Source organism: Thunnus maccoyii, chromosome 21, assembly GCF_910596095.1.
Source record: "Thunnus maccoyii chromosome 21, fThuMac1.1, whole genome shotgun sequence".
NCBI lineage: Eukaryota > Metazoa > Chordata > Actinopteri > Scombriformes > Scombridae > Thunnus > Thunnus maccoyii.
Window position 1 is genome coordinate 26967751 of NC_056553.1, and position 25694 is coordinate 26993444.

General features: G+C 38.3%; 3 protein-coding genes across 3 annotated transcripts in view; 2 read left to right on the forward strand and 1 right to left on the reverse strand.

Annotated features, from left to right (window-relative positions):
* Positions 1-11450, forward strand: part of itprid1 (ITPR interacting domain containing 1) — a 48143-nt gene extending 36693 nt beyond the window's left edge. Inside the window, exons 15-17 of the mRNA XM_042400236.1 lie at positions 4366-4466; positions 8159-8207; positions 11095-11450. Of these exons, the coding sequence (XP_042256170.1) occupies positions 4366-4466; positions 8159-8162 (105 nt within the window). The 3' untranslated portion in view covers positions 8163-8207; positions 11095-11450. The remainder of the gene's footprint in view (positions 1-4365; positions 4467-8158; positions 8208-11094) is intronic.
* A 4737-nt stretch (positions 11451-16187) lies between these two features.
* Positions 16188-20736, forward strand: ppp1r17 (protein phosphatase 1 regulatory subunit 17). Its single transcript, XM_042399867.1, has 3 exons — positions 16188-16268; positions 18367-18522; positions 19029-20736. Exons 1-3 carry the CDS (start codon positions 16199-16201, stop codon positions 19097-19099), a joined length of 297 nt encoding a protein of 98 aa, XP_042255801.1. The 5' UTR covers positions 16188-16198; the 3' UTR covers positions 19100-20736.
* Positions 20737-22161: 1425 nt separating this feature from the next.
* pde1ca (phosphodiesterase 1C, calmodulin-dependent a) overlaps positions 22162-25694 on the reverse strand; it is a 102450-nt gene continuing 98917 nt past the window's right edge. Inside the window, exon 17 of the mRNA XM_042399416.1 lies at positions 22162-22612. Coding sequence (XP_042255350.1) covers positions 22452-22612 — 161 coding nt within the window. The 3' untranslated portion in view covers positions 22162-22451. The remainder of the gene's footprint in view (positions 22613-25694) is intronic.

The window sequence follows — 25694 nt, forward strand, 5'->3', positions numbered from 1 at the left end:
AAAACTATACCCAATAAACAATAATATTGAATAGAGAATAAGCTACTACAGTCCAAAATTATAAGTTAGCTTAATTTGATGATTACAGCAGGAGACAACGGGGCTTGGTTTTCAACACTGATATTATTTCATTATAGTCCAATGCTTCAGTCAGTTATTGGTTGTTGTCAATGAGGAATCAAGTGCTAAATTGGGGAAATGACTGAATTAGCACCCACGTACATGCCGTTACTGGTGCAGGAGTAGGTGTCTGGGTTGAGGATGATGGCGGAACTTGAGGTGAATTCTCTTTTTCCTGCTGCTTACAACGTCTTTTTCTGACAAACTTAAGCAAACTGCTTTGTTTTGCCATTGTTTTTTTTTTTTTTTTTTATCTTAATCTAAATTAAAAGCAGCTAGTTTTTGAGGTAGGCTTCTGTTCCTCTGTGCAATGCTTCTGTAATCTGGCATTTGCAAAATGCACTGTCACTCAAAAAATCTGACCTATCATCATCAAATGCTGCACTCAAATTTGTCCCAAAGGCTTTGCTGAGTGTGGACCTGTGTTGTCTGGAAATATGTCAAAAGAAAGAAAGAAAGATGATATACATCCTATATGGTGAAAAGATGCAACAGAATGAATATAAGCTTTTTACTGAAAAGAATATATTCGGATGTGACCCCTTTGTAATCACCAACTGTAATCATTACAAAATATGTAATTAAATGAAAATTACATTTATTTTGTAATTTAATTATGTAACGCCATTACATGTAACTAGTTACTCCCCAACACTGAGGAGGCTGCAATGTTCATCACACCCTATAGTGCAGATGTGTGGAACAGAACATACTGACGATTTTGCTACTCTAGACTCCTTCCACTAGTAGCATTAGAAATGTAAAAAATGTAAAAACAGGCCATTTTAAGTCCTGTCTCTTTAAGGCCCCCCTCTGGATGAGCCCACTCTGGCTGGCTCTAGAGACTACCTAAACAAACAGTAGTGGTAGTAGGATTTCTTTTTATTGTTCTTTACTCAATATGGAAACTTCTCAAATATATCCATACATGTTGGAGACCACAGATCAGGAATGTGAGAGTGGACAACGTCAACAGCATTAGAAACAAATATAACATTCAAGGCAGGCTGAATCCTGTGCTTTGTCTTACAGGGAGCATTTTTACATATGCTAACCTCAAGTTTTTGAGGTGTGTAAAGGATAAGGCTGGTGATTTTATATATTTCTCTTATTGTCAACAAATCTGATGTGCAAAGTCAAACCAACAATGAACTCATCCTACTTACAAGTATTGTGTGTCCAAAGTCTGATATACAGTGCATTCAGAAAGTATTTGCATCCCTTCACTTTTTTCACATTTTGTTATGTTATGTTGTATGCCTTGTGCTAAAATCATTAAAATTCAGTTTTTTCCCACATCAGTCCACACTCAATACCCCATAATGACAAAGCAAAAACACAATTTTAGAAATATTTGCAAATTAATTAAAAAGGAAAAACTGAAACATCTTATTCACATAAGTATTTAGACCCTTTGCTATGGCACTTGAAATTTAGCTCAGGTGCAAGGTACCATTTCCCTTGATCATTTTTAAGATGTTTCTACACCTTGATTGGAGTCCCGCTGTGCAAAATTCAAATGATTGGTCATGACTTAGAAAGGAACACACCTGTGTATATAAGGTCTCACAGCTGACAATGCATATCAGAGCACCACAAGCCATGAGGTTGAGGGAACTGCCTGCAGAGCTCAGAAACAGGATTGCGTTGAGGCACAGATCTGGGGAAGGCTACAAAAAATTCTGCTGCATTGAAGGTTCCCAAGAGCACAGTTGCCTCCATAATTCTTAAATGGAAGAAGTTTGGAACAACCAGGACTCTTCCTAGAGCTGGCCACCCAGCCAAATTGAGCAATCGGGAGAGAAGGGCTTCGGTAAGAGAGGTGACCAAGAATCCGATGGTCACTCTGGTTGAGCTCCAGCGATCCTGTGTGGATATGGGAGAAACTTCCAGAAGTATAACCATCACTGCAACACTCCACCGATCTGGGCTTTATGGCAGAGTGGCCAGATGGAAGCCTCTCCTCAGTGAAAGACACAGGAAAGCTTGCTTGGAGTTTGCAAAAAAGCATCTAAAGGACTCTCAGACTTTGACAAACAAGATTCTCTGGTCTGATGACACCAAGATTGAACTGTTTGGCCTTAATTCTAAGCGTCATGTTCATCACCTGCAGGCAGCCTTGACGGTCCCCATCTAACCAGATAGAACTTAAGAGAATCTGCAGAGAAGAATGGCAGAAAATCCCCAAATCCAGGTGTGCAAAGCTTGTTGCGTCAAACCCAAGAAGACTCAAGGCTGTAACTGCTGCCAAAGTACAACTAAGTACTGAGTAAAGGGTCTGAATACTTATGTCAATGTGATATTTCAGTTTTTTCTTTTTTAATAACTTTGCAAAAGTTTCTCATATTTTGTCTTCCCTTTGTCATTATGGGAAATTGAGTGTACATTGATGAGGGGAAAAAATGAAATTAAATGAGTTTAGCGTAAATAACACTGCAAAATAACAACATGTGAAAAAAGTGAAAGGGTCTGAATACTTTCAGAATGCGCTGTATCTTATTCCTCTGTGCCGTAGACCTCTTTTATATGATATGAATATGATAAGATAATGTTATGGCATCAGTTTCAATTATTTCTCCTTGGATTCTGAGAAATCAAAGGAGGAATGTGTGAAGGGGGCAACTCCATGAACCAGATGCACACAAAAATCTTAATCTTAATAATTATCGTCTTGTAACAGGTAATGCGAAACAGACAGGCTTTGTTTCCATAGCAACAGTGGCTGAGGATCTTGGGTAATGTAGTCTTCCACTATCCAAAACTGACAAAAAATTTCTTAGAATCGAAAGACAAATGATTAAAACTGATGGCCATAACATTAATGTATCATATTGTTGAATTATCAAGGAGACTTTTGTGTTTTTGTGTTGAAAAATGTTGAGGATATTATTAAAAGAAAAAATTAACATGGGAATTGACAGTGAGGAAAATACTTCCGGACGGTGGGTCCTCAGTTCACCAATGGGACTTATGCTCAAAGCATCGTATAGTGCTGCAGGCAGGTTAGCATCAGAACCAACAGAAGGCCGGAGCAGTTGCTCTGAGCACCTAACATTGTGGTGGATGGGTCTACATTGGATATAGTTGTAAGCCCAGTGTGTTGCTATACAGGCATCATGAGGGTGGCTTTTGCATCTGCATGAGATGCAGAGGAACATGACAAAGCATCAGTATTTGCTGACTTGAGAGTGAGAATGGGCTGTAAAAACATGTCAGTGAACCACACCACTGCACTGGGTGACATGTTCCATGAAGGCAGTGGTTGCTTTAGTTTGTTTAGAAACAGTTCCAAAGAGTAAAAATAATGATAATATAGTAACCTGCCACTGCACGTGTGGAAACATGGTTCCATTTACAGAGCTTCGCTAGCTTGTGCTACATATTACAACCTCTTAACTTTGTACTGAAGTTCTCTGAGAAATTTATAATGTAGTACAAAGTCAAGAGGTTGTATTATGTAGCACATCAAGTTAGCAAAGCTTGCGCATTCCTGTGCATGTACAGTGGCGTCTGCTGTACTAGGAACCTCTCTCCTGAGATTTACTATCTTATCAATGTTATTAGTCTTTGGAGCTATTTCTAAACAAGATATGGTAACACTGTCTTCAGGGATAAAGGAACATGTCACCCACTGCAGCTGTGTGGCTCAGTGATGTGTTTTTAATAGTTTTTGGATAACAACAAAGGTTGACGACACAGAAAATATATCTTTGGATATACACACAATACTTGTAAGTAGGATGAGTTCATTGTTTGTTTGGCTCTGCACATGAGATTTGTTAACAATTAGAAAAATATAGAACCTTGCCAGTCAAATCCTTTAACAGACATCCTATATCATGTAAATGACAGAAAATCACAAAAAGCATAACATGTCCCCTTTAACCATGGATATCTTTATCTATATATATATATATATATATATATATATATATATACATATATATATATATATACGGCAGAAAGCCAAGCATATCTTATCTGCATACCTGGCTGGGATCAAACTGGAAAGTCACGGTCACATATATGTGTCTTAAAAGTTGTAGTGGGCTGTCCTGGTAGTTGAGTGGTTAACACGCACATATTTTCCAATGAACTGTTCTGTTTGTTGACACAGTGTCTTTGTATTTTAAAATGAGGTTTGATCTATTTTCATTTTTTTCTGCTTTGTTGTTAATTACAGTAGGTTTTTTCTGATTTATTGTGCTGTATATTTTCTAATAATTTTTCTCTCATTTTGAATAGAAGATACACAGACTGTTGGATGAGCAGTCTCTGCTCTGCTCTCAACTCAGAGTCTTCCCACCAGGAGCCATCCCCACATCATCGAGCCCCGCCCCCAACAGGTCAGTAGCCACTCAGTGCTGTCTGCTACCCTGGATCCCATTGGCTGACATGCAGAGTGGCCATGTCTTCTCCTGGAACATCTGGAATATGAACTCCCCTAGACAGTCACCTCTTGGGTCAGAGAGCATCTGTGAGGGCCTAGGCTGTTCTCCCTCTAAGGAAGACAAGCTGGACATAGTGGGCTTCCTCCAGAGAGTAAGAACACCACATAAGATTTGTAGGGAAACAATTAGAGAATCACCTGGAGTCATCTGCCTGCTACCATGAGACTTGTGGTGTTGCATGTTTAAGCCAAATAACTAATATCTGTCTACACCTTCCATTAGTGCCAATCATTTCCCAAAACATGCAGCCATAGTTTAGCTTTTGCAGAATTCCCTAAATGTTCTAAATGAAGTGTTAAGGGGATACGAACACCTTAAAATTCAGTGTTTCACCCATCAAAATATGATTTTGCTTGCAAAACTATCTCATCCTGGGACTGATTTCCATGGTGGAGCTCCTTGACGATCATATTCCACCTGATATTTTCTTGTGGAAGTGCCACTAGTTGCAGTGTTGTTTGTTTTTTTTTGTTTGTTTGTTTTTTTTTGTTTTTTTGCTAAATACTGTGTATTTTCTAACTAGTATGCAGGCTTTACAGCCCTGATCATCCAATGAGAGTGCACAATGAATTCAGCATAGAGGAATGGTGAATTTATGTGCCATTGTAAAGCTAAAACTGTCTTCCAATCTGAGGTCAGCAAAACAAAAATCAAACAAAAATCATTGCAACTATGTCAAAATTAAGTTTTTCTGATTATATAATTATTAATATTCCCTGTTGAGTTTCCAACCAACATTTTGATTGTGTATGAAGATGAACTGAAACCAGCTGGTCCCTAGGATGTAGGAAAACTAATTATTAATTAAAACTAAAATTACAGCAAGACTTGCATTAATTGGGAAATAGCTGCCAGAAATGTCAGTTGTAAGCACATAGGATTTACTGGACTGAGTGCGCAAAACCTCTGGAATGGTCCTTGAATCATTTTTTCTGAGCCAGCATAGTTTAAAAGAAGGTTATCTGGGTTGTGTAGCTCAGATGCACCTTAGTAGGGCAGATGGTATATTTTTTGATACAGTACTCTTCAGGGAACATTTGGGTTAATGGGAGAGACAACAAGAGACAGCAAGTGACTGCTGCACAAAATAATAACTGACATGACAAAACATAAATATTTCTGTATCAGGGAGGTTGTATGTTTAATAATGCACATAACACAGCAGTGAATATACACAGTAACGACATTGTATATAATAATATAAATTAAATGAATAGCTGTCTTCTAGGAAGAGCTTTGCCACATTCAGTAGTAAAGAATACAACCCTTCAACTATTTCTTTAAAAAATGTTCCCATTCTTTATGTACTTCAGTCTGAATGAAGCACAGGAATTATTTAGAAATGCATGACTTCTTCTTTTGTTTGATTACATTTGCAAAAGTCATGTTCCACTGTAACCAAAACAGTGGTGCATATGAATATGGTGCATAACTAGATTATCAAGGTCAGAAATAGCAGAAGTAGTTCACACTCTTTTATTGCATTGCCTCCTCTGGACTGACTGTAAAGCTATTTACAGCAGAGCTCTTTTGTCTGCTGTCATTGGTAGAAACTAATACAATAAAAACACCAAATTTTTATTAAGTGAATGGTGAGTCACTGCTAGTGTTATAGGTTATAGAAAGAGAGATTGTTCTCTGTCAGACAGCTTTTCCCACTATGCCTTAAAGGGGCCATATTATACCCACAGCTAACATGGTTATAACACAGTTCCCTGGGATCTTAAAAAAATGTATCTGACATGCTTTGGTCAAAATATCACAAGGATCCAGCACCACAGCAGCCTTCTCATCCTGTCTAAACAGCCCTGCTCAGAATGGCTGGTTTGAGTGTAAATAAACTCAGATTTTGCTGTGATTTAATTGCAATAAACAGATCAAAAGGATGCTGAATTAACTACACCATGATGTTGATTTGTAAAAAGCCTGAATTTATCCTTTGCCAAGTCTGTCTGTAAGACGATAAGCAAACAACTTTTAAAATGCCTGTTTTCCGAATGGAGTTCAGATTGATCCGGACTATGCTAACTTTGTATCTGCTCCATTCACAGTCAAAATAACTTCATCTAAAAGCATAAATACAGCAGCGACGTTATTGTTTATACACATAGATATCTACATACTATCACCGGTATTTAAGATGTTTATTACAAATGATAGCAGCTGAGGTGGTGTGTGACTCCAGTGTTAGCTCTGGCCAAAAATAAATAAATAAATAAATAAATAAAGCCACTTAATCCCAAAAGTTTAAAAAACATGGTGCTCCAGGTGGTAAACTGCTCCGGATCAGAGCAGAATCGGGCGTTTTTTCATCCAGAAGATGAGAAAGCAGCAGCAGCAATGCAGGACTCTTTGGCTCTGCTCCCCGGCCAGCTTCTCCTGCAGAGCTTGCCGTGGCTCAGCAGCTGTATGTCAGCAAGCAGTGTCTCTGTCCCCTGGTCCAGCCACACAATACACGCAAATTTTTTGCCCTTAGCTTAGCTTAGCTTAGCTTAGTTTAGCTTCGCCCCATGTGACATAAGAAGGAGCATCAAATCTAAATAGCTTGTTGAATTACAAGAGTACAGAGCAAGGCAGGCCACATCAAAGTGACCAGGTGGTCTTATTTCACAGTTTTCATTTTAGTCGGCACACACCGGAAACCCAAATACATACACACAAGCACTGAAAAAGTGAGTTTTTTTCCACCTGCCTTCCAAATATGCAAATGTCTCACTGCATGTGACACAATGCAATACACAATAACAACAACAGTCACTTTTCATGCAGTTGGCTGAGAGTCATCTCTGAGTTTAGCTGCTGGTTCCAGCTATGCTACATACTTTTGCCTATAACCTATAACCTAATGAGGTTATATACACATAGACAAGGGTACAGTATACATTGTTGGTCATATACACAAATAGAAGACACAATACTCATGTAAATACAGCACTGTATTTGTAATTGTAAGGAATGCCCATCAAAATATACAGGTCAGCTGCAGTGAAAGCATGCTTCAGTGGTGAGTGCACTGTATGTAGAATGTCATGCTAGATGGCAACTACAGTACCTGTAACACCTGGAGACAGACTTGAACCCACAATCATGACAACAAACACGTCAAGTTCAGGTAAAAGTAGTTTATTTAGAGCTCAGACAAAAAAGACAGGAAAGGGGTCAAATCAGGTAATTAGTCAGTAAAGCAAACAAATCAGATAAGGGTCAGGTGAAGGGAATCAAAAAACCAGAAGGCAGTCAAATGTCAGGAACAGGCAGGCAGGAATACAGGAACAGAATGCTGGAAAGCTAGGTGGAAAACACTAGACAATCTGGTGGAGAGGGAAAGCAAATGAACCGGTATACATACACAGAGAGACTAATGAGGGTACAGGCTGGAGAGAGTGACTGGATCTGAAATGACAGTAGAATTAGAGACAGGATCAATGACAAACAAAGCATGGCAGACTAAGTTGTGACAGTACCATGTGTATGATTGGAGTATCATTGTAGATAAGTGATATCATTCAACACATCCTTTTAGATCAGATTAAATTTGAAATCATACTTCTTTCTAAATGCTAACTCTTGTATGTCCTGTTTTCCAGTTGAAGGACTCTTTGTACCATTCTATGAACACAGACGTTGGAATAAAAGGTGAGTCAGCAATAAATGCTCTTATCAACACATTGACTCTAGGGGCCCTATTTTAACGATCTGAAGCACATGGCGCAAGTGCATTTAGTCCAAATCCACTTCTGCTATTTAAACGGCGGGAAAAATTCTAAATGTGCCAGGGGCATGGTTAAAAGGGATTGTCCTTTTGATCAATCATGGATGTGTTTTCGGCGTAACATGCAATAAACCAATCAGAGTGTCATCTCACATTCCCTTTAAAAGCCAGGTGTGCTTGCACCTTGGCGGATTGCTATCATGATGGCGCATTTGCCAAGTAGTAAGAAGGGGAACTGCTCGTGAAGCTCGCAAAGTGAAAGCGCATGATCCATAACGAGCACACTGGCCCCTGCTGCTCCTGAACCCTCCAATGGTCAGCGCCAGACTACCAGTTTAAGATGCTGTTCATTAATTTGTGGCAAATATATTTTCATTTGGTTTTTGACTACCAGTTTAAGATGCTGTTCATTAATTTGTGGCAAATATATTTTCATTTGGTTTTTGAAAAGGTTTATTAATTATGTGAAAAGGTTTTAATTACAGCTTTGGTTTCTTTAAAATCGTTTTGTTCAGTCATGGAGTAGGAGGTAAAATCAGCAGGGTTTTAACTGCTGAAAGTATGGAAACCTGATCACTGTACTCTCAAAAATGTTAGAGAGTATTTGTTTAATATTGTTAAAAAATTAAGTCATTAATTTTAATCATGTGAAGAATAATCAACACAGTTATCAGGACCTGATCAGCTCTCCAAGGTGCTCATCCTCCTGCTGGCAACAGCTAGAAGCTGTCCAGATTTATTTTCTTTAAATACCTCCATGTATTGCCACGATTTTGGTCAAATACTAACACAATTTTATCTGTAATTACTGCAATTGGTTTATTCTGATAAATATTATGACTAAGAATGTATTTTTTAAAATATGATGATGTACACAATTGTTCACACCATAATGCTTTTATTTGTAATCTTTTGCATGTTTGTGCACTGCTGCGCGTCCTGTGTGTGTCCTATGTAAGCACATATTACTGTCTTGATAATGCGCCCTTAAAATAATAGTGAAACACTGCACCATTGACTTCAGACCAGGTTTTTGTTGGTCAATAGCGCAATCACTCTCTGCTGTCTCAAGATAGCAATGCGCCAACAGTGCACCTGACCACACCTCATTTGAAGACCAACACACCCATGGGTGCTCTGATGAACATTGCATTTGCTATTAAAACAACAGCGCTGGGCAGGAAAATGACAACTGCCTCGATCTTAAACTAACAAAGACACTCGCGTTGCACTTGGTGCCGCTTTGTGCCGGGTGTAAGATAGGGCCCTAGGTTTTTTATATTAATGATTACTGACCATGTCTGCTCTTGAGTTAAACATCATCTATTTTCTTCATTAAAAAAGCTCATTGTCAAGCACTGAAACTAAGGTGGCAAAAGGCTTTATATTTTTACCTCACTTCATTTCAGTTAAAGGTTTACTTCATAGTACACACATGTATGCAACATCAGGGAGGACTAAATTATTTTATATACTCTGTATAGGATGTTCACAACTATGCACAAAGTCAGAAAGATGAATATACAAATATATATTTCTTAGCATTAGAATTATGAAGTCTTTCATACACAAGGTTCTGTGTTATAAATTTCTATCTTTGTGAAACTGGGTGCACATGCACAAGCCTCATTTCCACTTCCACAGTTAGCCAGAAATAGATGTAAACCCATCCTTAATCACCAGTTTACGCCACATCTTTCTATGAAAAGAACAGCAAAGAAGAAGTACCATTTCACCTACTGTTTACAGCAGTAAGGTTCTCCAACAACACCAGAGCAGCTACCTTTACATCATTACACACATCTGTAAACCATCACATGGCAGGGATATCTCAAATAACAACCATTGTGTTTGTAGCACTCAAAGAGCTTCACAATAAAGCATAAGTGTCAGTAAATGATAATATAAAGAATGATAGTATAGTACAAAAGCACAAAACAATGTATAGCACAAAGCAATGACACAAAACAATAAATGTTTTATTATTTAGATTCTGTCTCTGACTTTATTTTTCATATAACCCTCAGGTCACTTTATGTATGTGTGAGGTACACACATTCTTGCCTCATATTCTCTTTTTATGACATACCCTGAAGTCTCTAGTATTTTAAAGCATATACTTCAGATGAGACAAGAGACGAATCAGATGAAATGAAGGCTATCCGGAACAGAGATAAATCCAGGATGTGTTAACCTAACCTACTTGATTTTGATTGGCCAGATAATGTGCATTATTTTCTTTTAGCTCTGACAGCGTACATCACTGTTCTAGATGAATCCTCATGCTTGGAAGGAAAATGGTTTCAGCTGTTACTAGGCAATAGCTTCTCCTTCTTACTGGAACAATTCTATCTATGTCGAAAAACAGTCTTGACAAAGCTAGTGCTAATTAAGATGAATTCTGTAGTCGCTAAAATGAAACAAGGTTGTTGTCTGGGTAATGTGCTCCTTGACCAAAGATCATGACAGAAAAATGACACAAAACCAACGTAGTAGGGAATCTGCTCTAGATAAACAATCAACTGATTGTGTCATGTCAGTGTCCAAGTCTGCCAGTTAAACTTTCATGCATATCACATCGATTTAAGCTTATCAATTTAATTGAACCTAATTAAGATTAGATAAGGGATCTAAAAGGATTTGGATTTGATAAATACTGTTGAGCCCCAAACCTAGTTCACACCATCGAACAACTTAAGATAACAATTTCCAATGTGAGTGCAATTTACACTCAGTGAATGAACTTACAGTCAATGTATAATTTCTAGTTATTTGCTTATTTCTCAACTATTACATCATTCTCTGTTTCAGATGTCAGTGGCACTGCATGAGACTGCATCTAACTGATGAGAACCTGAAGTTTCCTCAAGTCACATTTGATTCTGTAACAGTTAAACTGAGTGATGCTGAGACTAGAACTACTACAAGCTACATGAGATGAAAACTTCTAAGCAACTGTCTTGTTTGTAAAATGAAAAAAACGGGAAAACTAAAGCCATTAAAATATAACAGGATAGGCTGTTTTAAAATAGTTAAAATCTTTATTTGCAAGGTAAACTATGTTAATAGAAGTATATGTTATTTAACAAAGATGTTAATACACACAAGGTCTCTGCTCAGTGAATGCACAATGCTTCATATGAATAAAACCACATAAATAAAACTTAGAACAGTGAAATATGTGTCTTGTTTGTATGTTCATGTTCTGTATGAGTGTTTGTTTTATTGTCTAGAAACATATCAAGGCTGTAGAGGAGGTTTGGAACAATAGTAGTGGACACACTTCAGAATAATGCAGGATGTACCAATTACCAGAGTACAATCCCTCATCAAGACTTCAAAAGGCTTTGGTTTGATTGGAACATCAGAAGTGCTTTATTTGTAGGAAACAGAGCTTATATAATTCACCTGCTATAGAAAGAACATGAATTGGTTACCTCCATGGTTCAATACTGAGTCCACATCTTCAAAACTCTTCACACAGTCAACTTTACCCACACACTGCTGGGCACAGCAGTTAAAAAGCAAATCCCTCCAGCAGACATGAACACAGGAACTCATGTCATTTGGGGGCCTGTGCTATGGAGCAAAATTAGTAGGTCAGCCAAATATCTTTGGGCTTAACTCGGGTTTTCTGGTATCACAAAGCTGGCTCACTTTTAACTGTGATAAATCACCAAGAGATAACCTGCTCTGGAGCAGGTTAACTGCAGAGGATCAGACCACAACCTGTCAACACCACAACCACTGACCAATCAGATCACTGGAAAAAAAAGAGTCATCATCCCAACAGGATCATGACATGGACAAAAGTCTTGAGTTTACACTAAAGTCACAAGTAAAAAGAGCAATATATATTTGTATAGATCAGTTGAAACATTTTATCGTTTTAGGCTTTCTATTTCCACTCTGGTTTTAAAACAGAGCTTCTAACAAACAGAGAGATCATTTACAACACTAAACACATGATGATGATTTTAGCTGCATTTTAATTGTGCAGAAACTCATGTCATTTAGGGGCCTGTGCTATGGAACAAAATTAGTAGGTTAGCCAACCATCTTTGGGTTTAACTCAGGTTAAAGTGTGTCCAAGTTTATTTTCTCCCCAGAGTGACAACTGACAGTGTGGATGATTTTACACTCTGATTGTATCACTGCAGCTCAGAATAACATGAGACAACTGTGTGATGATGATTGAAAATAAAAATGAAAAACTGTCTTTTATTAGAAAAATAATCCACACACTGTTAATTGGCTCCTGTGATTATAAAGCAACATTTGGGTCAGTTAGACCTCATCACTCGTTAACTACTTTTCCACTCTTTGCTTCAGTAGCAGAAACAGTCTGACGTTACTTTTAAATTTTATGTGACATATACAGATGGTTTCTTCATCATCCAACTAAATAGCAAAAAATACTCACTCTATAGTTAAGTCATATATAATAATACCTACATGTATTTTAAGCCTTAGCCTATTTTTAATGTTTGGAAATTATTTCTAGTGTTTCTACATCTTCTCATTCTGTTGTATGATTACAGGCTATTGTTTATATTTCACTTTGTTGAATATGACTTTGTGCTGTTTCTCAAACAGAAGTTTTCTGCAGATATTTGGTATCACTGTTTCATCTCATATCATACGAAGTACTTCATTCATGGTTCTGATGATGTGGCTCGTAATTAACAACCCTGCCTCTTTCACATGAACACGTTCATAGCTGGATAGGAAAACCCAAAGTTGACAGAGCCAGCTTTGTGATACTTGTTATCCAGGCCGGCCAATGTCGGGCTCAGTGAAGCTCACTCCAAGAGAGCCAGACTAAGTTGAACTTGAGTTGTAGTACAGAGGGGTGTAGTACTAGATTGATGAGGGAAAAAATGAATTTAAACAATTTTAGTATAAGGGTGCAACATAACAAAATGTGAAAAAAGCCAAGGGGTCTGAACACTATCTGAATGTACTGAATGCAGAGTATGAATGGCAGCAGAAAATAATTCACATCACAGTTTTTCAGATCTGTCTTAAAACAACAGTCAGGTGCCCAAATGACCATTGAAACATGTTTTTCTTGCTACAATCATTCCTCCTGTTTATACTGGCCATTAGAAGATCCCTTCATAATGCACTTACATTGTAAGTGATGGGGGCTAAAGTCGACAGTCCTCCTTCTGTGAAAAAAATGTGTTCAAAAGTTTATCTGAATCTGATATGAAGCTTTGTCTATCCAAATCAGTCAAATCAAGTGGATATCTTTAAAAGTTCAGCGTTTTGGTTCCAAATTCCCTCTTTTTGTTACTACACTTCCACTGTATCTCAATAGGAAAACCCTGTCCATCGAGGCACAAAGAAGGAAATTTATACTAAAAAGGCTTCAATATACTATATGTGAGAATAACCCTGGCCCATCCTGTCTTGTAAAACTACTTTGTACCTTAAGAGGCAATCATTAGTCACTGTAGCATCCAGTCTGCCCTCAGTCTAACATGAGAGGATGAAGAAGTCTACTGTTTACAGTGAATCTGTGCTATGGTGTCATCAAGATATCAAAATGCTGTGGAGACATGCTGTGGTAAATTACCAAAGAGCTGCACAGATCCATTCATCAGGTCATATTCTCATGATGACATGATGACAGACGTTGAATAGCCAATCATTTCAAGAATCGGGCTGCTAGCAGCTGAGATGACCGTCTGGTCTCACCCGACCAGCAGCTCCGAAACATCTAAGAATGTTGGAGCAAATTTCCAATCACGTTATTTGGATAAGCTGAACACATACTGGGAATCTAAATGGTTACTTTCTTGCCTGAAAACATATTAAAACTTAATAAAGTCACATAATAATGGTCCTGGATTGAAAATTACAAGAGCAACAGCCTGACTTAAAATCTCAGCCATTGCGGCCGGTTGCTCAGGGCAGTGCTACTCTTTCATGCTCTCATGTTAGGGCAGACTGGATGCCACAGTGACTCACTATTGCCTCTTGAGGCGCAAAGTTTTATTATGAGATAGGATAGACTGGGGCTATTCTTACATATAGCACCTTTAAGGAAGCAGCGTGTGGTGTGTTAAAGGATCATTTTGGATACAATTACTAATATTAAGTGTCACAGAATGATCAAATTATTGTATATAATGGAACTTTTGGCATTATTGATTGTACATTGTACAGAGGGCAAAATTATCACACAAATACGATAATTATCATACATCTGTCAATGCTGTAGCTGCCAGTAGAAGCCATCATGGCTAAGTGCATCAAGGCAACTTGCCTGCTAACCTAACCACCCAGCATATACATCCGTGCTTGCTGGTTAGTTTACATGTAGGAGGCTGACTTTAACTGTAGTTAGACTGTGTTCTAAGGAAACTCAAAAAGCTAAATGTGATGATGGATTATCCCGTGGACTGCTATGGGGAGGATCACAAGTCAGTTCACTTTGTTGGCCAACCATAATTATTCCGGCCAGAGTGCACAGTGAAGAGCTAAATCAAATGGAGGAAGAAAGACAAAAAATGGAGGCAGAGGCTGAAAGACAACAGCACTGTCCTGAAAGACAACATACTTCCAAAAATCAACTGGAAGTGACACCAGCTGGATCGAATGCTCAGTTCTCCATACAGTAAGAAAAATTGTGTATACAACATGAAAATGCTATATGAGGATTACAGTATGTAAGTCTCTATCGTCCAGCAGTAGTTCATGGAAACTGCATATTGTGTGAGTGGGAAACTTGTAGTCACAAACAATTTTATCTCATCTATTTCTCCAACATGAACTCATGCTCAATGAAAACCTAGCCACAGCCTCACACACATAAACAAACTGATGTGCAAGTTGCCCCAGATGTAGATCTTTATGCAGTTAGCCTTAATGTCTGGTCCAGGCAGCTAGTTTCTATGTTTATTTTCAGTCTGAGTCAGAGACAAACCTTTTGAAATGATTTATTTAAAATGCATGTTTATTTGTAAAGCTATAGGAGGCTTGAACAGTTTCCACATTATATTGCATTTTGAGTGAGTTCTCTACAATGGAGCTGGCAAGAGCAAAGTTAGCATGTCACATTAAGCCACAATGGCCACATTTATGGGAAATATGCCAGGTTTAAATAAAATGGAATTATCCTTTAAATCAGTGCCTAACCCTAACCCTAATTAGACATCCATTGATATTCAGCAGCTCTTCTAGTAGCTCTTCAAGCCTGTGGTGTGGGGGATGGGGTGGGGTGGGGGGGGGGGGCGTCTCCAGTGCAGATGCAAAGGAGAAGATGCTCCTCCTCTGAGCTACATAACCAAGTCACACTGCTCCAGTCTGTGTGTCTGACACTGCTAGGGCTGAGGTAAGAGCATATTTTCATTCTTTGTTAATCATGCCTGCCTTCATCTTTCAACTTCAGTTTTTGTGATTATGTTTTCTTTCTCTTTGTTTCTCTCAAATTCATTTGTAGCCACATTCTCTGCCACTTTTGCTTCTTCTCATTTTTTTGGCTTTTTCAGGTTCTCTCTCATGAGACATGTTATTTGTTGCAGCAGAGATTGCTGCTGAAACAAAACTCTACTACTACAATTACTTACTTTATAAAATGTTAAAAACAAGGCAAGTAAGGCAAGGTAAAAAATTTACACATAAAGTAGCAGGCGATGATGGTCATATAAGAAATGCTGTTTGAATGTGGTTATTTGATCAAAGCTTGTGTTGATGTAGTTTTTAAAAAAAAGTAAAGCAGATGTGTCAGTGAGACAGTCACACACACACAAACACACAGCCTGAAGTGCTTTATCCTTTGTTAGCGTCATAAGGTCCACTCATGAATAATGGATCATGAATGTACGTGTGTGTGTGTGTGTGTGTGTGTGTGTGTGTGTGTGTGTGTGTTATGTGATCTGTGTAGAAAGCCCAGAGGGCCTCAGAGATGACGACTGGCTGTATGAGGTCGACCCTGGAGCCTGAACCTCGACTGACGACACAGGAGAGCAAACACTGTAAGCAAAGAGCTCTGCCCTTTATCTTCCTACAGTCCAATATGGAATAATTTCACAAAACAATTTTAAATAATGATGATAGTAATACTTCACCTTAATTAAAACAGAGCTTACATTGTGCTTCAGATAAAGAAAAAATGCACTAAATAGCACAGTAAAGAATAATAAAATAAGGCTATTGAAAAAAAATATTTAAGATTGTTTGCGTCAGTTTCTATTGAAAGATAGAAAGGTTATTTAAAGAGGGCCTATTATTCTCATTTCAGCTCTAAATTTCTATTTTTGGACTCCACTAGATTAGCTCTGCATGATTCACAGTTCAAAAAACTTCTTATTTATGATACTGGCCCTTTATGCAGCCCCTCAATATACAGTTTTTTTTTACACTCCGTTTTAGCTCCTGTCTCTTTAAGGCCCTCCTCCCGATGAGCCCACTCTGTTCTGATTGGCCAGCTTTACGTATCAGAGTTGTGTAACTTTACCGTCATTGCAAACCAAACATTTCCTGCTTTACTGCTTCATATTAACAGCTAAATGACTAACTAATGGGAGACTTTTATTGTGAAGAATTTACAGGAGGTAAAAACATTTCCTCACTGAATTAGCGGAGCTTCATTAGAAAACTGGTCAAAACAACAACATATGGAGCTATTTGAGCTAGTTGTTCAGTGGATCAGTTAGAAATAATGCAGGGAGTAACAGTATAAGCAGAAACAGCCACAGTGAGATGTTTTATAAAGAGCTGCAGATAACCAGCACAGCTCCAACAGGTAAAATACTTATTTTACTTTACTGTGCTGTGTAATGGCATCGTGGCTTGGCATAACTACTCCCGGAGCGGAGCAGCAAACTCGCGCGCTGTGCACCTAGCAGATCCATATCAAGAAATCCATCACGAACTGACATCAGCTCGGGCTGATGATCATTACTTTGATCAGTTTATTATTATCCTTATGATTTGACAAAGCTATGATTAAGTTCTAGTTAGTAGGGATGTGCAGAGAGCCCAGTATTTGTATTTGTATCTATATTTGTTAAGGCAGCAAAATTATTTGTATTCATATTCGAATAAAAATGGAAATAGGCTTAAAGTCTTGTTTTTGTTTTTATTATGCCTTTAATTTTAGATAATTAAAGTGTTACAATAAGTGTTCATGAATTAACTATCTTATGAAGGAGGTCCCCACACCGGGTCTCAAACTGGAGTTTCCCAGATCGTAGACGACTGTGCTGACTACTAAGCTAAAACTTAGCTCATTGCCTTGGTGCAGGCAGACCTCTATTTATTTATACACCCATAACACAGAGACAGCATACCGTGTAACATGTAGGGGAGAACTTCAAAGGTGATTCTAGCTTTGCACTTTTCATTTATCGCCTATTTTTTACAACCTAACTTTGTGGAAAGGAGAAGGGGAACAACAGTTTATGGAGAGACCCTTAGGAACACTTTGTGTGAGTTGCTCAGCTTTACCTCAACTCCAACTCCAGGAGTGATGTCCAAATTAGGAAATGTGCATCATGTAGCAGGTGGATGTAACTTCACTCATTGAGACCTTCTGATAGGAGGTCTCAATGAGGAGAGAGACTGAGATAGTGATGTAACCGCTCTGAACGCTGATATTTGACATGTTTTTTTCTTCTTCCTGAAGACAAATAATTTAAAAAATATTTTTACGAAATAAATATTTGCCAAAAAAAAAAAAAAACACTATTTGTGCCTTTTCAAAAAAACATTTGGATTCAGGCCCACCCCTACTGGTTAGGTTAATGCAACAGTCACTGTCACTGTCACTTGTCATGTGTTGTTTTGGGGCACTTGCTGACCTAGCCACAGGGTGCTGACACTCCCCTCACTGCTACAATTCCATGAGCCGTGCCACTCACGCCCAGTTCTTTTCCCTGCTCCGCTGTCTTTAAGCACCTGGACCTGTGTTTTAGAACAGCAAAAGAGCAGAAATGCCAGCTCAGTAAATGAAACAGCTTTAGTTGTTCTAGGTCAGGTCATGCCCATATCAAGCCTTCACATGCATCTTCTATGATGACAGTTATGGTGAATTAGGTCAAGAATGTAACAGTTTGTCTGGCTGTATGACAGACCAGGAGGCGCTGGAGAGCCTGGTGGACAGGAAGTCAGAGATGAGGGATGATGAGGAGGAGGAGGGTCTCTGCGCTGAGCACCAGGAGGACAACCAGCTGAAGAAACCTCGGAGGAAGGACACACCTGTCCTCAACTCCCCTCCACATATACCAGGTCAGCATACACATACACACACACACACACACACACACACAGGGTACAAGGGTAATCACTGTGTTATTATTTGTTAAAATGAGTAGAACTTAAGAATATAAATGTTTATGTTCTGTCAGAGTCAAATGGTGTGCATTTAAGAATGATAAGTTCATTTTGAATTGTAGATTCAGGTTTTCATGTTTATGTTCTAACAGGCATCTGTCCTGGAACTTTGTGGTAAAGGTTACATATTGTCTCCAGGACTGTTTATTCCTCTATGGCAACACTTAAGGTTGTTTTAGATCACAGTCACAGTGATACTAGATCTAAGCTATTGTGAGTTTATTTTATTATATGTGTTGGAACTCGTTGAAGCTATGAAAATAAACTCAAATTGTATAAAACTGTCCTCAGATGTCTTCTGCTACATTCACCTGTAAGATAAGACGCCCTTCCAACCCAACATCACTGGGGAATAGTTTCTTGATTTTAAAGCTGACAATCTGTGTTTCCCTTGTCTTTAGGAGTGAGACTGATGAAGACAGAGAAGCAGATGGTCTACTTAGAGGATGAAGAGAAGGATGTGAAGGATTAGAAGCCTTAAAACCTTTATTTGACTTTTATTTTAAATTGTTAACAGTTTTCTATTTAATTTTCCCATTTAGCTTGGTGATGATACAGGGACATAACACAAATGAGGATGGATGCACGCATTACAGAGAACATAGACCTCATAATTGAATACTTGCATACAATGTCATAAACAATGCAAACAAGATGTAACAACATCTCCATCCCTGGTCTTTACAATATTGAAATAACAACACAAACAAACAAAAAGCAAACATTGTAACCTAACTTGTTCATGAAGAGGTCTCCATCTCATAACCAGATTTTTTTAGCTGATATTCCTGCAAACAAGACTCTTCTTAAGTACAAATGGATTTAGTGTTGATTAATCATTTAGTAACATGATTTGTGGAAGACAGGGTATAGTCCTGTCCAGTATGTCCTTTTCTTGGTGTTTGGTAAAACTTTGAATTGACTTACTGTGCAGTAATTGATTATTATAATTGTGGGAAACATTAATCCATGCTCTCTGACAATCTATATTCTAATTATAATATATAAAATATAAATCAGCATTCCATACAGCAACAGAACCTACAGGTCTTTTCAATTTGTTTTGTAAGTTTTTATAAGGGCAAAATATAAAACAAACAAAACCAAGTTTAGAATTTTCAGTTGTTAAAGAGGACCTATTATTCCAGCTCCGACATGGTTTTGCTCCATACACTGCACTGGGTCAGAGCGTTTCAGAAGTGAGGTGTCTTGATTGCGGGGAAGCCATTCGCCTTTTAAATTCAGTTGCACTCCTACTATAGCAATCACGGCACCCTACTCAAAGCTGAAAAATCACCTTTAGCTACTGTATATACTGCAGTAGCAGTGCAACCAAACTGTCCAATTTTGTTAACTTGCTCAGATTTTGTTGATTTGGTAAATTTCTTTGATTTTTGTTCTTCTACAATGGTTAAGTAGGCTATGTAGTTAAATGGTTTCTTTATTTATCTGTTTTATTTGTGTTTATTGTTGATATACGATTGGGAGTTTGCACAGGGTATTTTATTTTGAAAATTGACCAGATGCTTCATGCTGTTTCTGCATCTGACTTCCTGGCCAGCTCGATCTGCTCTGTGCAGCTTGACGCGGCCTCCATCAAAAATAGAAGGGACGAGTATCTTTAGAGCAGCAGAGCGGAGAGCCACTTCTGGGACGCTTCTGAAACGCGCTGCGGCGCACCCGGTGGGATCCCAAGCATTGACTAGAGTGGCACTTCAGCTCCAGCAGCCGTGCCCAAGCCGGAACGTGGCACACACACGCTCAGTGGGATCCCGGTGTGTTCAGAGCAGTCTAACATCGGAGGTTTTGGCGCACAGGGATTGCTTCTACATATGTTTACCTCGTTGTTTGACACGGTTGCCACTTTTAACATGAACATCCTGTGACATCATATATATGTCTGGAAATAAGGAAAAGCATAATACGTCCCCTTATGCAACAAAGGTCGAAGTGACAGAGGACACCATAGTTACTCATGGTTGTACGTTATAACATTTTATTCATTTGATTCACAGCTTTCCTCTTGCCAGCTCCGCTTGCTTTCTACATTCACTCTCCAGCTCGCTCGACCACCACTGCAGTCTCTCTTGTCTCTCTCTTTCTTACTAGTTGAGCTGGGGAGGGGGGGCCAACATTAAATGGTTTGTGTTTACAAACACCAACCACCAAATCCTGCATAGTATACCTTTAAAAATGTCAGAAAGAGTGTGGAGTTTGTTTTTGCCACTGATTTGCCACCAATAAGTTGATTGTTCATTTGACTTTTCTTGTCAATAAATGTTTTATGTGCACAGCCTCATTAAATGTTGCTTTTACCAAACATTACATTTTCACAGTGTCCCTGCTCATTTTCTACTCTCCTAAGAGTGAGAGAAAAAGAAAGAAAACAGGCTATTTTTATGACAACAGCAGGTACTTTAGTTCACTGGTCACACATAATTTACAATTAGCTGCAAAAAACTGAGCCTGTATACTGTGTAGACTGCTTAAAAGGCCGTATGATACCTAGAACATATTTAAGGCATTGTATGACTATAGGCCATACACAAAAATGACACGGATGGATTCACAAAGTTTTAAACACAGGATTTGGTCAGTGCTGACTATGAAAGTAGTCCATTCTAGACATTGACATGGTAGCAATAATTGACTTGTACCACACTCAACAGTTGTAAACTAAAAAGTGCCCCTGTCCACATCCTTTCGTGTCTTTTTGGTCTGGGTCTGTTTTTCCTGATTTGGGTCCCATGCTCCAGCATACAGTGATATTTTAGACAATAGTGTTCTTCCAACTTTGTGTCAACAGTTTGTGTTATGGTTTAGGCCCATTTTCCGTTTCAACATGACAATGCCCCTGTGCACAAATCCAGGTCCACAAAGGAATTCTCCGCCTAGTTTGGTGTGGAGGACCTTGACTGGGCTGCTTATAGCCCTGGCCACATCCCCATCCAACACCTTTAGGATGAACTGGAATACCGACCCTGAGCCAGTCCACATCACCCAACATCAGTGTTGGACCTCACTGATCCTCCTGGGAGCAAAAATTGAATGAAAATAACTAACACTGTCTGTGTATGTCCATCTCCTTTTGACTTAGAGAAGTGGACGACAGACAGGAGTACCATTGGGTGCCAGCCTCATCCACATCAAGTGACCTCTACTTTCTTGTTTCTTCTCTACTATTTTGTGATCTTTAATTAGGGATGGATATCAAAACGTTTTGACATTCGTGCTGATATGATACCTGAGTTTCAGTACAGATACTAAAACTTTTTTTTACTTCAAGAAATATAAACATGCTTTCTTCAAAATCCCTCTTACACTTAATAAAAGAAGCCAAACTTCTGAAACGTTAAGCCACAGAAGTATTTAAATTCCATACCAGCCCTAAATATAACAAATAGGCAAAAACAGACCAGAGAATCAACTGTAAAATAATGAATGCAACTACATGTAAATGGCTGGCCATGAGAGAAGGAGGTCAAGCAGTTGAGGGAATGGGGAGGCCAACAGGCACAATAAAGTATACAACCATAAAATTGCTAAACACTTTTATCAATGTACTTTTACATGTTAAACAAATAAGACAATTAAGAAATTATTGATGAAAATGTTTTTTTCTAAAAGTTTAAGAGGAGGTTTAAAAGAAGAGTTACCATACAAAGGAAGGTTTGGCAGTGGAACAAGAGGAGTGACATCACCAGTATAGGGTAATGATAATGCAGCAACACTGACATATACAAATTTAACATGAAGCAGAACAAACAAAGACTGGTTACCAAGTAATAGTACATCACACGGATGTCACATTCTGTACTATGAAGTCACTTCCTGCGACGCAGGGAGATACGCTGCAGTCTCCTGGCTTTCCCCCTAGCGTCAATGGGCCGCATCTCTGTGACCTTTGACCTGACCAGCCGGTAGGAGCTGGCACAGTAACTAGGTCTCTTGCAGTAATGAATTCGAGGGCAGTCAGGCTGAGGGTCTGCAGAGAAAGTAAAATCTGAATTAGCATGGAATCACAATCTCTTAACTGACAGCTTCTTGCAATCTGGTATTAAATTGTGAGACACCTTATTTTCCTCACATGATTCTTGAAAGTTTCTTCTCTTTTGATCGAGCTTGGCTGTTTGAGTATCAGTAGTGGAAAATGTATTCAGATCCTTCACTTATGTAAAAATACCACGCAGAAGTCCTGCATGAAAAATCCTACTTATGTATTAGTTGTTATCAGCTTGATGTAGTTAAAGTATTGCAGAAAAGTAGTGGTTTACTCACTATGACTGATATATTATTATATATGACATCATTAGATTATTAATATGAAGCATCACTGTGTAAGCAGCATGTTACTGGTTCCCAACATAGGAGTTGGGCCCCTCCGAAGGGTCACCAGATAAATCTGAGGGGTGGTGAGATGATTAATAGGGGAGGAAAGAAGAAAAAACAAAGTTCTGATACACAAATGTCTTTTCAGTTTTTGGACTTTTTTCTCTAATCTCTGATTTTTGGTGAAATATTATGGAGTTACTTTTGTGTCTTTATTATGCAATCAAACAGAAGGCAAACAGGTTTGCAATCAAAAAATAGATTTGAGAGCAAAACTATTGACACTGCAATCAAAAAATGTTTTATTGCGAGCACAATAAATTTGTGATTAAAATGCACATCAAAAACTTTTGTTTGCAAATTCAAAAGTCTTCAAATCTTATTAATGGAGCAATAATTTCCAAAATTACCACCAGCAATGTTTCAATGTTTCAATGTTTGAAACTATAATGACTCATTGAAAAAACTGCCTTAGTATTTCTGGAGAGAAGATGAGACTTTTTGAATAGGAGTCAGTTGGAGCAGCTAGTGGCTGTCACTTTAAGATACTTCCACCATGGCTTCAGTAGTGGTAGTTGCTGCTTGGTTTCAACCATTGACTGTATATAAAGATGGATGACGTGCCTGCACTTCCTACCACTATGCAAAAGTGAAGCCAAAATATCTTGTTTCTGGGAGCTGCCATCTTGCTTGTGTGATATCATTTGGAGCCAGAGTCTGCACAGTAGAGTCAGGAGGCAAGATGACGGCCCAAAGGACATGCCCCCTGAGCCATCCCACCATCAGACGCAGGTTTGAGAGCGACTGTCACAGCTTTCAATCATGACATTACACCCCCTTTTTATATAGTCAATAAGTAATTAATAAAAAAAATTAACTTATCAGAAAAATGAGCACTTGGACATACATCAACGTGATAAAAGCAACCTAAAATGACAGAAAACATCTTTTTGAAAAATTTTATTTGACATGTAGTTTAGTATTTTAGTTTGGCGCATGTGCCATCCACTAACATGGAGGGGGCGGAATTTATGTCCTATACTGCAGCCAGCCACCAGGGAGCGATCAAGATGTTTTGGCTTCACTTTTGGGGAGCTGTCACGACGTCCATTTTTATATACAGTGAATGGTTTCAACTGAGGAAAGTGACTGTGAGTATTGATTTATTGTTGCTAATGCTAACTGGTTAGTAACAACTAGTGAAGAATGGAAGAGATCTGGACAACTCGTAAAAGATTTGTACATTACTGTTATTTATGAATTAAGCATTAGAAAGAGCATTTGTGAACTTTTTGTCATCTGCTCCTCTCACATCAAGGCAAACTGGTGAGTCTGTTTTAATTTATTAAGTAGGGTTGTGTTTTTAATGGTAGTTTATATGGTAAAATAATTTTGATATATTAAGCAGCTGCTTGCTGATTCATTGTGATTGTTAAAAGGGTTTGTTTCATCAGTGGGCAGAGGTTCAAAAATCTTGTCTGTGTGTGTGATGTTGGCTGATAAATGCTTGATGTCAACTTGCAACATTTAGTTGGTACGAGTTACTGAGCTGCTATCCAGGACTTAACAGATATGGAACAGGGCTACTTACTTACTTACTTGATAGATCAGTCCATATAACGTTAGCAAGAGTCATGTCTTTGTTGCACTGCAAGGACTTCTATCACAGCATTTATGTGGTGTGTGTGTGATATAAAGTTATCATATTATCATTATCTTTATTCATATTATCAGTATGTTTTCTGCTGGCATATATTGGTAATCAGTCACTACTTGGCCTGATTGTGGACTCAATCCTTAAGATAAAGATTAGTTGTTAAATAAGGGTACCCGGTGCACCCCAATCAGCCCATTAAGTTGAAAGGTCACCGAGCTCCACCTCTTCCTGTCAGCTAAGGCAAACCCCACAAAAACTACAAGTAGCTGCAGAGTCTTCACTCACAAAAAGTGATTTAGAAATGAATGACGTCTGTAGCAGTAGTTTCCTCGACCTGGGGCTTGCCATGTTTGTTGACAAGTCTGCCAGGTCAGCCTAGCTAATTTGCATGTTGAGATCCGATCACAATTGAGAAAACAACAATGCATTTTAGTACCAGGTGTAGGGCTGTCACTATATCAGATTTTCACAACATGATTATCATGGTAAAAAGGATTCACGATAACTATATTATCGCGATATCTATAGAACATTTTTGAAAAAAGGTTATCAGTCAAATCATCTTTAACTTTGTTTATAGTGTGTTTTGCCTCTTTTCTGGCAAATGAATTACACTCAAAATACGAGTGTAGGGAGGTGGAGAGAGAGTCGGTAACCATAACTGTACAAAGTTTGAAAGAAATTTGAACACAGAAGTATAAAGTTTTTATTTCCGCCTGAATATTTTTTTCAAACAGTTACCTATAGCTGTAACTTATTAGCTGGAAAACACAATCGGACCACAGCATGGAGCCTTACCTAGTCCAAGTTTAAATTAAATAACAATACTACAGAAAATTAATATTATATATGTTCTTCTGAGGGTATGTCTAGGCATTCCAAAAAAAGCCATTTAGAGACACCAATGTGATCCGATGTGTAGACACCGACACTGATCTGAAATCCCTGCTTCAGAGTAACTGAGGCATAAACACATTTTAGTGCTTTGTTCCCCCATTGACACTAAACTTTCTGCATATAAAGCTGTTCGTGGATATTTATTGATGTAATGATGTGTTTTGGAATAAATATTTTACTGGAC

Bases quoted from the DNA above. Each gene is read 5' to 3' on its own strand.
- ppp1r17 (XM_042399867.1), top strand. From the start codon at position 16,199: ATGACGACTGGCTGTATGAGGTCGACCCTGGAGCCTGAACCTCGACTG. The intron at 16,269-18,366 runs GTAAGCAAAGAG...GCTGTATGACAG, and splicing joins GACACAGGAGAGCAAACACT to ACCAGGAGGCGCTGGAGAGC. The intron at 18,523-19,028 runs GTCAGCATACAC...CCTTGTCTTTAG, and splicing joins CTCCCCTCCACATATACCAG to GAGTGAGACTGATGAAGACA.